This window comes from Copadichromis virginalis, linkage group LG13, assembly GCF_057382275.1.
Source record: "Copadichromis virginalis isolate Kocher_CV1m ecotype Utaka linkage group LG13, C_Virginalis_male_GT1.1, whole genome shotgun sequence".
Lineage (NCBI taxonomy): Eukaryota > Metazoa > Chordata > Actinopteri > Cichliformes > Cichlidae > Copadichromis > Copadichromis virginalis.
In genome coordinates, this window is record NC_140630.1 from 29,133,625 (window position 1) to 29,146,274 (window position 12,650).

The 12,650-nt window shown below is 43.0% G+C and overlaps 1 protein-coding gene across 1 annotated transcript in view; it reads left to right on the forward strand.

The window, feature by feature from the left end:
* thada (THADA armadillo repeat containing) overlaps positions 1-12,650 on the forward strand; it is a 124,112-nt gene that overhangs the window by 42,449 nt on the left and 69,013 nt on the right. Inside the window, exons 27-28 of the mRNA XM_085478395.1 lie at positions 1,328-1,417; positions 8,335-8,466. Coding sequence (XP_085334521.1) covers positions 1,328-1,417; positions 8,335-8,466 — 222 coding nt within the window. The remainder of the gene's footprint in view (positions 1-1,327; positions 1,418-8,334; positions 8,467-12,650) is intronic.

Below are 12,650 nucleotides of genomic sequence, written 5' to 3' on the forward strand. Positions count from 1 at the left end.
CCGAAAGCACTGTATCGAACGGTTCAATATCGATACGAGTATCGTGGCACCCCTTATATATATATATATATATATCTCATATATGTGATTATAGTAAATAATCCAGGGGCAGCAGCTACCTTGTTGGTGGTGGTGTTAAAGCTGGATGCCACCTGGTGTGAAACGTGTCGTACCACACTGTGTGACCACAAGTTCTCTAAACGTTTCTTATGACTTTTGGTTTTCCGTAGCATTAATCTTCCGTTCCACCACATCCCAAAGGTGCTCTATTAGACAGAGCTGATTTTAAAGGGTATTTTAGTCAATTAAACTCATCGTCATGTTCAACAAGCCTTTTTTTTTTCATGGTTTAAGCTTTGTCTTCCTCCTAGCGTTTTTCCCGCTCGGTTGCAGGGTCTGCTTTTCTGCAAAGTCGTCTCCACTTGGGTCGGTCAAGGGCGTCGGTCAGATCGGCTTCGATCTTCTTCACGTCGTCCTTGATTCGGTCCATCCATCTCCGCTTTGGTCTGCCTCTAGGTCGACGTCCTTGGGGGCTGAGCCGCACCACTTTCATGGTTTAAGCTTTGTGACTTGGCATTTTTGCTACTTGACGGGTACAGTACTCAGGTAGAGTAGACTGTGGTATTTAAATGATGTTCAGTTGGTGCTACAGCGGTCCTGGACGTACCCCCAGCCCACATCATTAAAAAAAGGCAGGGTGGATCCGTCTTTTCATGTCATTTATTCAAAATGCTGACACTATCATCCAAATATGACGGCAGAAATCGGGGCTCATCAGACCAGCCAATGTTTTTCCAAGCTTCTATTGTCATGGGAATTCTACCCTGAATTTCATGCTGTTGGCTGACAGGAGCAGTGTGGTCTTCTGCTGCTGTAGCCCATCTGCACGTGTGTTTAGAGATGGTCTTCTGCATACCCTGATTGTAACAGGTAGTTGCTTTACTGCCAGTTCTGCCAGTCCACTGACATCAACAAGGCCTTCTCACCCAGAGAACTTCTGCTCACTGGATATGTTTTGTTTTCCTCACCATTCTCTGTAAACCCTAGAGATGCTTGTGTGGGAAACTCCTCATAGAGTAGCAGTTTCTGAAATACCTGCCTGCTTCTGAAAACCATGCTATGGTCATTTTGACCATGTTTACACGTCTGAATACATTGTGGTATTGGCATCTATGAGCGCTTAAGCAGGTGTACCTAATGAATTGGCAGATCGTATTTTATATGGAACCTTTACTATACACTTCACCGAATATATCAAAGATGCTTGTTTGTGAATCCTTATTTCTGATTGTCGTTGTAAGAGCTCTCTCTCTCTCTCTGCCTGCAGGATGACGGGTCGAGAGTTTTTCACCCGCTTTCCGGCTCTATACCCGTTCCTTCTGAACCAGCTGGAGGAAGCTGCAGCCACAGTGGAAAGGTAAGGCGGCGCTCTTAAATCCACACACGCACACTTGCCGTGGCTTTTTGCACATCCTTGGTCCTATTATGGGTTCACTTTGACTTGCATTTCAGCTCTACAAGACAGCCTTTTTTGTTTGCTTAAGCTGATTAAGCAGTGGTGCTTTTCACTGGCAGGCTTTCTGGTGGAAGAAGCAAGGATAGCGCAACTTTTCATCAGTCCGGAAGCTAGGTTTTTCTCAAAGAGCTCGGCTCTTTTTCCTCTGCATTGAATTCTCATGTGGGCCTTTTTCTAAACTGCTTAGCTGACAGACAATTGTTCAAAGCACAGAGCTTTACGAGCGAATAAAACAAATGTCTTGTTGAGATTTTGCTACAGTTTTTGGAGTGGAGAGTTGGGTCCACTTGGGTTCATCGGTCTTATCTTTGTCAGCTCACTCCAGACTCCCTTTTTAAAAGCATATGAGTCATCCAACAGCTGCCCAGGCGGCCTTATCTTAATATGGATCCAATTAATTGAAAGCTCTTTCAGGCCAGCTCTTTCACAATTCCCCCCTACTCCCCGCGACCCTTGTTAAAACATTTGCAAATTTCCCACGGAACCAGATCCCGGCTGTCTGACTTCCCACATCTCAGCGTATCGCACCACCCAAACAGACCAACCGCACCAAACTGTAGCCATACGCTGCAGGACTGGAGGTAAGAGGGCTGCTGTTAGTGGTTTTTTAAACAGACGTGAAAGAGTGTGTTTCCAAAATAGGCCAACGATATAGGAAAGATTATAGAAGCAGGATCTGGACCTGTGTAAGGCTGTATATTTGTGGATTATGTAATCCGCCCTTCCTGCAGAAATCCCTCTTATTACTAAAGCTGCGAGATGTGTAGTACACAAGCTGACATGGAAAACACTGGACAAGCAGAGTATGTGCTTCTTCCTGCAGTAAGCATTGTTGTTGCATGCAGATAAGTCTTGCTGATGTTGGCATGTTTCAGCCTTGATGAGCTTTGTAATCATAGTTTTTAAATAAAATTCTTGGTGGCAGTATTTAAACCTGCAAAGCTGACTCTGATTATCTCACTGTAGTGACTATTAAACAGTTTTCATAGCTGTATGGATTCAAAAAATTCTGAAGTCTTTACTCCTGATAAAAGGCGCTTTTCATTACTTTATGAGCTTTATTAGCTCCAAAAGCTCAGTTTCACTTGTTGATAGCAAAGCAATGCAGATGGACCAGCACATGGCATGCTCTCTACAGGCATTCAAGCCTTATTAGAGTCACCAAGTGTTTGATGCTGGGCAGCTAGTGTACAGGGTGTTTCCCTGACAGCAGCTGGTTACTGTGAGAGATGACCTGTTATCACTGCCTGCACAGCTGAACAGTGATCTCTGTATAATCAACCCCCTACACTCTGATTCTTACCTCTTAAAAATGACTCCCACCATGAGTTTAAACTGTTTTTATTTTATTGTTATAGAAATATTGTTTAAAGCACCATCTTTCTGCCATCATTCTCCTTTTTTGTTTTTTTGGCAACACGTTACACTGTATATCCATATATTTTATATATACTATCCTTAAATGAAGATAAAGATACTCATCATGGTATCAAACAAAGTCAGATGAACTTCAGGGATATGGATGTGTTGAGTTAGAAAGCACAAAACATTGTGAATCCATTTCATGTATTTACAAAGTAACCACCAGAGAGCTGCTCATGTACATTTATCCAGTCAAACAGTAAGAAACGAACTCCATGAGCATCACATTAGGTCCTTTGCCCAAGAACGCCAAAAGTGGCAGATGAACCACTTGCACACCATCCTGTTCACAGATAGCAGCAGGTTCACAACGAGCACCTGTGATACACGTGAAAGAGTTTGGAGACGCGGCGGTGAACGTTAAGTGGAGAGCTGGAAACCCAACGGCCCAGCAGTCATTCCTGTTAGATTTCAGACTTCCACTTAAAGTCCGGCACCTGGAGAGCATGCATAGTGGGCGCATTGCAATAGGTATTCTAAGTGGATGAGTCCACGCAGTCACAAAAACCAGGCAGGCACATGGAGCTCCACACAGACCCACTGATGACGAAACCTGCGTCACTGAGACCCGAGTGGGCCCTAGTAGACTGCTTCAGAAAGTCGCACAGACTCCATGTAATGGTAAAGGGCCTGTATTTGTATAGCACTTTCCTAGTCCCTAAGGACCCCAAAGCGCTTTACATATCCAGTCACCCACCCATTCACACACACATTCACACACTGGTGATGGCAGCTACATTGTAGCCACAGCCACCCTGGGGCGCACTGACAGAGGCGAGGCTGCCGGACACTGGCGCCACCGGGCCCTCTGACCACCACCAGTAGGCAACGGGTGAAGCGTCTTGCCCAAGGACACAACGACTGAGACTGTCCAAGCCGGGGCTCGAACCGTCAACCTTCCGATTACAAGGCGAACCCTGACTGTGATACCCTGACTGTCTCAGATCCACTCTGAGACCTTATCCTGCTGCAGTGGGTCCTTCATGGTGCAGGAGTGTCTGGTCCTTAGGTAATCAGACTGTGCTAGACATTTTCTAGATGAGAAAGATTCACAGTTCTTATCCACCCACTGTCAGCCTCAGATATCCCTTCACTTAAAGATCCGAGAATAGATTAAAATCCCTGAAACCACGGCTTTTTGCTAACACATTACTTGCACATATATGCTAACCTTGTTTTGTTTTCTTTTTTTAAACTCTGTTCATGCTTAATGTTGGCATCCAGTATTATCACAGTGTATATGTGATGGGACAAAAAAACAATTGCTATTCTTTAAGGCTTCTCCTTCCTTCAATGTCTGCAAACCGAATCTCTGCTCAGAGTCACAGGTTATATATCAGATTCACACAGGCCTAGAGACCAGTTGGCAACTTCTTGGCAACCACCGGTTGTTGGGGAAGAAATGCAGATTCGTTGACACCAAGCAACCACCAGCTACCTAGCAAATGAAAATGTAAATTTCAGTCGTTTAGCGGGGTCTCGATGTTTGTGTGACCGGGGCTTCAGGTGAGCACGTTTCTTGACTTATTTAATAGTTATTATTTATTATGGCTTTCACTTTCATTCCTTAAATGAAAGGAAGCAAGGTAAAAAAAACAACAACTAAAAATCAGCTTCATCACACGCCACGGGGGAAGAAAACTGTCCAGACCAAAAGAATCAGATTTATTTATTTATGTATTCTGCCAGTGCCTTTCTTATTTTGATTCCTGATTATTAAATGGAGGGTTTTGAATGACCTGTGAGTACATTTTGCGTAGCATTTGTTTCTGGTATCCTCTGTTTTACCTCCTATAGTACTTCCTATAGTCCTCCTGTCACACAGTGTCTGCTTGTATATGCACTCACTCTAAACACTCTAAATTTAATTTTGAAAAAACTATCTCGGAGGGGCCTAAGCATGCTCTCATATATGCTCCGAGACGACTTGTTGTTTCAGATTTCAAATTTTATTATCTCTGCGTAGCAAAGCAGATTTATCTGCAAAAGTATTTCAGGTCACCGCCCGCATTTTTAGTCCGCTCTGATTTGTAGCAGCGCTTCATCTTATCTGCCTCTGCCTGCACGTCCAAAGAAAACAGTTTTCGGATCATATTCCAAGTCATTTTCTAAACACAGTGGATGATTTATTTGTCTACCAGTGGAATAAAGTCTGCAGCTTGACTTTACTTTAGAGCTTCTTTGGTGTCTCTTTGCTACTGTGTCCCCTTCACTCCTTTCTAAATGAAGAATTCATATACTTAAGGTCAGCGCTCTGTTTCCACTCTCTTTCTAAACGAGACAAAATAAAAATAGGCTGTTTCATCAAACACCCGGCCGTTGAAGATGATTGAGGAGTTTGGGTTAGAGAAAGCAAACATTCACAGAAGGATCTGACAGCATTAAATGCCACAGAGTCGCTTTTTTATCCTGTCAAATGTTTCTGCCTTCAGCTGCATCCCAACAAGGCCTTGTATGCCCCCCTCTCCACCACCAGCCCAGTCCCTTGTTTCTGTGACATCACATCCTGTCCCGCTGTGCTTGACTGAATTGTGACATTAAACACATTAGACCAGTTACTAATTGGGCCGCTATTACATTTCCCATCTTGCCGATCTGCGGCAGTCCCAGTGGACGGTTCTCTGTGAGTGTTTTGTTTAACGAAGTAATGAAAAGCATACGATGTTTTCTCGGGGAAGGAGCGAGAGGGAAGGTCTCCGTTCTGAGATCCTCATGACTAATGACAGGGCCCAAAGGATGTACTGCTCTCCTGATACAGTCACATTAGCAGACCTTCACAAAGTTCAGCGTCAAGCTGAAACACTGTTTCCTCCTCATGTTTCTATATTCAAGACAGGAAAAACTAAAGCTCGTGAAGGCAAAGCGGGGCTGCACTTTGTTGTTGACACTACATAAGGTTCATTTTATTTTGCTCTTTGAGTCCTTGTTTCTTTCCCCGTCTCTATTTTCCTCCCTGCTTCCTTCCCTGCGAGTGTGTCAGAGTGAAACTGTGAAACCGCTGGCAGAGAGACACTTTTCCATTCTGACTCAGCTGGCTTGGATGGAGGAGAAGAGGGAGGTGAAAAGCTCGGTTCAAGGACTGATGAGGACATGACTGTTTGAGAGCGTGGGTGGTTTTAGACATGCAGAGTCTATTAAAAAGCAAGAGGAATTTAGGCCAGTTAAATTTTGCACGGTAACTTTGGTTATCTGTGCTTTTCAGGTGACTTTTCACTGTTTGATCCTGTTGCAGTGAGCGCCACATCAGACTGTTTATTTCTCACCACTATAGATGAATTCCAGGAGCTAAAAAGCGCTTTTCCTCGAGTTCCTGTCACGTGAACACTACACCGATTTTAACGTTTTAACTGCTAGTGCTGTGCTAACAAGTGCTGTTCATTAGCTCGGTCTTTCTGTGCTAAGCTTAGCTAATCGTCTGCTGCTTTAGCTTCATAGTCAGCCGATAGTAGTGATGTGCGATACCACTGATTTCCTTTCCGATCTGATACCAAGTAATATTCAGGGTGGTATCGACGATACTGATCCGATACAGTTACTTTGTACAAAAACGTATTTTATTTATTGTATCTCAAATTATAGCATCATAATGATTACAGGACATCAGATTACTTGTTCTTATTACTTAATAATGCAGGGTTCATCATATAGAAATAAAAAATCTGAAGTTCTGCCTATTTGAACACTTTGCCTGCCTGCAGCACTAAAGGACTCCATGAGAGACGTCTGTCTCGCCCTAGCAGCACCTGTCCCTCTCCTCCTCTTCAGTTCGTCTCAACATACGCTCGTCATATTCTGTGATATGATTTACTCTGAGGTGTTTGACAAGGTTAGTGGTGTATCCACAACCATACATGCCAACCCTCCAGATTTTTCCGGGACAATACCGAATTTCAGTGCCCGTCCCGAAAATCTCACCATTCTCCTGAATTTCCCCCGATTTTCCACCCGGACAACAAAATTGAAAAACCGTATCGCAGAATTCATAGCGTGGCCCAGCCAATTCCAGCAATGACGGCAGCGACTTAGTTTTAATATTACTCTTATTTCTCTTTCTGGGTCGCAAAAAAAACTTTTAACATATTTTCAGGTGAGAATGTGTAAACGTCAAATATCTGAGCCGACCGACACATCGTCTTCAAACCCCCGCGGTCTTTTGCTACTCGGGTTAAACAGGATATATAAGTCACTTTGATAACTTAAAAATGTTATTGTTTGGCTTTTTCAGTGTTTTATTTGTTCGTGGGTAAATCGGTTTGGCTGAGATTAAAGTTATTAGATTAGATTAAATTTAACTTTATTAATCCCTCAGGAGGGTTCCTCCGGGGTTTTCACACAGCTGAATAAACATCAAACAGAAAATGATTAAACAGAAGAGTCTACGCCAGCGCCCTGTTATATCTAGATAGCAAGGAGCAGACGGCAGAGTTTCACTCCACCGAGGGAGCTCGTGACGTACTACCCGGCTTTCTTTAGACCGCGAAGGCCGGGTCCTCAGGTGGAAGCAGCCTCTGAATTTGGACACCCCCGCTGTTTCCGGGCCGGCCAATAATAACGGTGACATTTAACGTATTTTATCCTATAAATAAACACTGTAAAATGTATTTATCCCCCCCAACAGCCCTTTTGAATGTCTCCCTAGTACGGCCACAACACCTCACTTTTTTGCCACATGTATTGCAAACCACGTCTCAGCTGTTTGTGGAGGTAAAATACATCCACACAATTACGCTCAGCCATCGTTGTGAGTGCGCACGCCAAGGGGCGGCGAGACATTTATACAGACGTATTTCGCACATGAAATGTAGTTTATCATTTGTAGTTAATGATAAACTACAAATTTACTCTAAATTACTAAAATATCGATATTGTAATGTGAGAATCGATTCTAGAACATAAATGACTGGTATTGGAGGAATCGATATTTCAGGATCGATCTGCACATCACTAGCTGATAGACAAGAGGATATTCTCATTTAACTATGAACTCTTAGCAAAGGGCAAGAAAGTGAAGAAATAATTACTGTGCAGTTCTGCCATAGAGACTCCTGAAGTTCAACTTCATAGAGTTTGACTGCATGTTAGCATAAGCCCCACATTTATCTATGGGCTGTTAACAACCCTTCACTGGAGAGGTGAAGGTTAGTCCTAGAGCCCACGTTTCAGGCCCTTTCCTTTGCTAACAACTTCTTTTATGTGTACAGAGTCCCTCATGATCATGTCAGAAGAAGATTATCCAAAACAGCGTTCAGTTTATCGGTTCTCTGCCATTACAGCGACGGCAGGAGTGTCGCCTTGAAGTATCCATTCATTTAACGGCTTTACCATTGATGATTTATGACTTTTACTTTCTAGATAACGTTAATTGTGTGCTTCTTTGTGTTTGTGTACATGTTCAGTGACAGCGGTCAGGTGAAGCTGCACCCCAGTCTCTTCTTGCTGCTGCTGGTTCTCAGTCGGCTCTACCCTTCTCCCATGGATGGATCCTCTTCTCCTTTGGGGCTCGCACCTTTCATGCCCTTCATCATGAGGTAGGTGATCTACGCATGCATGCACAGGTACAGTGGAAACAGTGGAGTCACAACAACCGAGACCATTACTGATGATTTTCTACAAATGTGGGTTAGTTTCACAAACAGCGCAGTTCAGTTGCATGGACTCTACAGGTTTGCACAAACCACAAAGATGCAAAGCAGGGGACTTAGCAGTGTCTCCAGGGAAGCAAAACGCATCCAGACCCAAATATGTTTTCTGCTGGTTTGATACACTCCAGTGGATTTCTCTCTCCTGTCGTCTTACATACAATGAACATGTGACACGGGTGGTCAGGACTGTGGCTGCTTTCTGTGAAGTGGAGGATGTTTTAACCCACACCAAGCATTCTGACTGAGACATGGAGATTCATCCGCTCTATTCATCTTCTTCTTTTGATGTGGTAGTCAGTTCAGCGATGTTCTAATGATGTTTTTATGTATGCACTCAATGTTGGGCGATTGGATGAATATATCAGCTATCGTCGATCATTTTTACAACGGTGATTTATTTATTTATTTATTTGCCCATGAGTAAGTTTGCTAATAACGATGGAGCTAATAGAAGCAGTCAACAGAAGGAAAAAAAAATAGTAGCGCTGTTTTAACAGCACCCTCGTTCATCTGCAAGCACATGCACCGTCCTCAGAGTGCGCCCAAATGCTTGTTGATGGAGCTGCAGAAGCTGGTGATAGTCTAGGATACTCAGCCAGTGTCAGGTGGACACGTGCATGCTCATGCAAGTTAGTCGTGTTTGAGTACTTTGCTCGCACCATACGTCTGCACACTTCCTTAGGTCTCCCTCTTTCATCTGGTTTAAAGCCAAAGAAATCCCAAATTGGCGACTTTATATTTTTTTAGTGCTGTCAGCGTTAACATGCCATCATGACGACTAACGCAATGAACAATTAATTAGGGGATTAGTTCGTCCATGTTTGGACTTCTTCTGTGTTGTAAATGCGCAAATCAGTCTGTGCATGATTACATTGCTCCGGTCGTCCTGCGCATGCACGAATATATCGCCCATCGTTGATTATTGGACTGACGATTGTCGGTTGGAAAATTTGTACATATCGCCCAGCCCTAATTCCCAGTCAGAGCTGTTTTTGACATTGCAAAATTCCGGATATCAGTTATGCCATTAACAGAGAAAAGCACAGGCTTTAGGGAAGGCTGTGCTTTTGCCTCAGAGGAAATATTTGTTCATACGCTGACCTTTCATTATTAGAAACTTTGGCCGTGCTGGATTGGCACACACATGACTTTTATTTCATGACTGTCGTCCCTGCGTTGTGATGTTTCCTTGTTTCCTGTCACTATTCATCCCTCCACTCATAACAGTGGACTTGAATGAGCATTTCTCCCACCCTGCCTTTTCCAGTCTCTTTGCCTGCTTATGTAAAGTCTGAAAGGAAAAAATGTAACCAAAGGAATTCTGTCCAACCCAAGAGAGTCCCACACCTGCTCACTCAGCTGTGATAAACCTCTCAAACTAAGTTTATCTGAACTTTTCTTTCTAACTATAGAACAATTCACAATCAGCAAAGGTCTAAATATTTTGTGTGTTTGTGTGTGTGCGAGGCTTCTTTCATTTGTGTTGTTTGCGCAGGTGTTTCTGCATCTTTGATATGGATGTGCTGTCATCAATTCATTGTCGTTTTTCAGTACTGGTACAATCGCTGTGATATAATCTAAGGTTTCGCCATGGCTACAAGAGAGATTGTTTTGTGTTCGTCTGTAGGATTTTGTGTCTTTCCACACTAAGACAAAACACCCATCTACTGTGAGCTGTTCCTGCAGCGAGCAGCGCATGTGTGTGTTGTCTCGCGTTGCAGCTCGTCTGAATCCACTCGCTGTTTACTGGAGAGTGAACCTCTCAGGCGAGTGGGAAACTTTAGTCACAACTTCATTTTGTTACATTTCTCCATTAGAGGAATGTACAAATATTATTGGAAGATGTTCTTATGCTGCACCTGCAAATAAGAACTGTAAGCTTCAACCTTGTGTGTCCACAAGATTTGGCATCCCAAGAAAATAATACCTGATCTCAGCATTTAACACGCCTACACCCTTCAACAGCACCTTGATAAGGTGTATAAAATAAAAGCAGCACAACTAAGGTGGTGGAGACTGAAGCTCATGTTTTCTGGAATGCAAGCACACAGCTGGTGATGCTTTGTGGCAAAGAAAAGGTGGGTGTGAAGGCTTTTTCACTTTGTACGGAAATCACTATTGTGTTATGTGTGCAAGGCAGAGCCTTCTCATTACATTTCTTTAAGCTATTCTGTCACTATAGCTATTCTGAATAGTTTATCTGATGTGTAAATTGTCCAGCCAGATGATTGATGCAGTATTTTTACAGCTGGATAGCTTGTGCGTCCGACTTTGTGTGTGTGGATGTGCGCGCGTGTTTGGGAGGATATAGGGAGTTAAGCTTTGACCTTGAGGTTGGAATGCACTACTGATGGTTTAGATAATAGTGCTTGCATGTGGGTGCTGTATGTGTGTTGGTAGGGGCTGGTAGGGCTGGGCCATATCATACCGTTCACTGTAATACCGGTATAATGTTGGGCAACGACAAGAAAATGGAATATCGTGATAGAATTTGGGTAAAACGCGCATGCGCGGTGCCTTTGTTTTCATACGCACATGGCGGAAAAAGCATGGCGGCGGCGACGGAGAATGAGGAGGGCGAAAGCGGATCGTTGAATGAAACGGATGAAGCAGAATTGGTTTGTAAAAATGCTGCAACTTCAGTGTGGAACTGGTTTGGCTTTCGACCGTCAGATACACAACAAAGCACTATTTTTGGTAGCGCATGCTAGCTGACCGTCGTTATTACCGTGTTTTTTTTGGAAAATACGGCACACTTAAAATCAATCCTTTGATTTTTCTGAAAATCGACAGCGCCCCTTATAATCCCGTGTGCCTTATGTATGAACTCTGGTTGTGTTTACTGACCTCGAAACGATTTTATGTCGTACACGGCGTTTGAAAATCTGTCAAATGTTTTAGTACGACTTTGCTAAGCTACGAAGCCGCACCGCTTGATGGATTGTCGGAGCATTACAGCTATCGTAGGCAGGAGCCTCGCGGAGTGATACGTACTGTGCTTCAACATAATATTACCGTATTGTGTGTGTATAACCTCTTTTAAGTTTTGTGGATATTATACATGGTTATGCTGAGGATATGTCGGCCAGTTTCCACTGGAAATGCCTTTTGGTTAAACTGTCAGCAAGAAATTTTGCACATAAAAAAACAGCTGCTTGTTTAAGTGAAAATACATTGATGGGTTGTTTTTTATTTTTTTGCACTAATAAAGTTGTGGAGTTGTAAAGTATTTTGTCTAGTGTCAATTATATCGTCAGTTATATCGTTATTGCAAATTTTCAAATGTATATCGTGATAAATATTTTTGGTCATATCGCCCTGCTCTAGTGGCTGGCATAGTGAGGAGACATAAAACTGGTATTGTAGCATGCTTTGTGAGTACAGTAGTTGTGGGATTTGGCTTTATTGTTAGTGCAGTGGCCTTTTTTTTTTTTTTGGCAGGCGGGTGTCTTTGTCTCCATGGCTACGTCTATCTTTTTTTTTAATGTTTAGTTTAGTTGCGATGCTTAAGCTTAGGGTAAGATTTTGGGGAATGAGATTTAAAATGAGTCAGTGTTTTCACAAAGCTAGTGCCCCTCACCCTACAGACTTGTTAACTGGAATATAAGAACCACTCATCCAAATACCTCAAACTAACCAGGCAGTAAATCCTCCAATTTGCAAGTAGATTGGATAAACATCTGTCACATTTTTAGTGAAACGGTAGAGCCGTATTGTTTGCGGTTTACTGTATAATATATTCTGGTGTTGAGCAGCTCTTTTAGTTTGTTTGGCCCAGACTCAAAGTTTGAAAGGAATTCAAGTTTCATGCTAACATCTGTGCCTCCCCAGAGGAGTAGTCTGACTCCCTTTGCATTGACCTCAGTGTCTTCAGTGCCACGGTGAGGGTGACATTTGGTGTTTGCGTGCAAAATTCTCATCAACTGTTTGAAGGAACTGGCATGAGAATTTTGTTTAGATGTTCACGTTCCTCTGCACCTCAAGGGGAGTTATGACTGTTTTGTGTTTTCCTTCATCCAACCTTTGTTATGTTTAAAGGTGGAGATTTGGGGCAACTATTGCTACTGGTC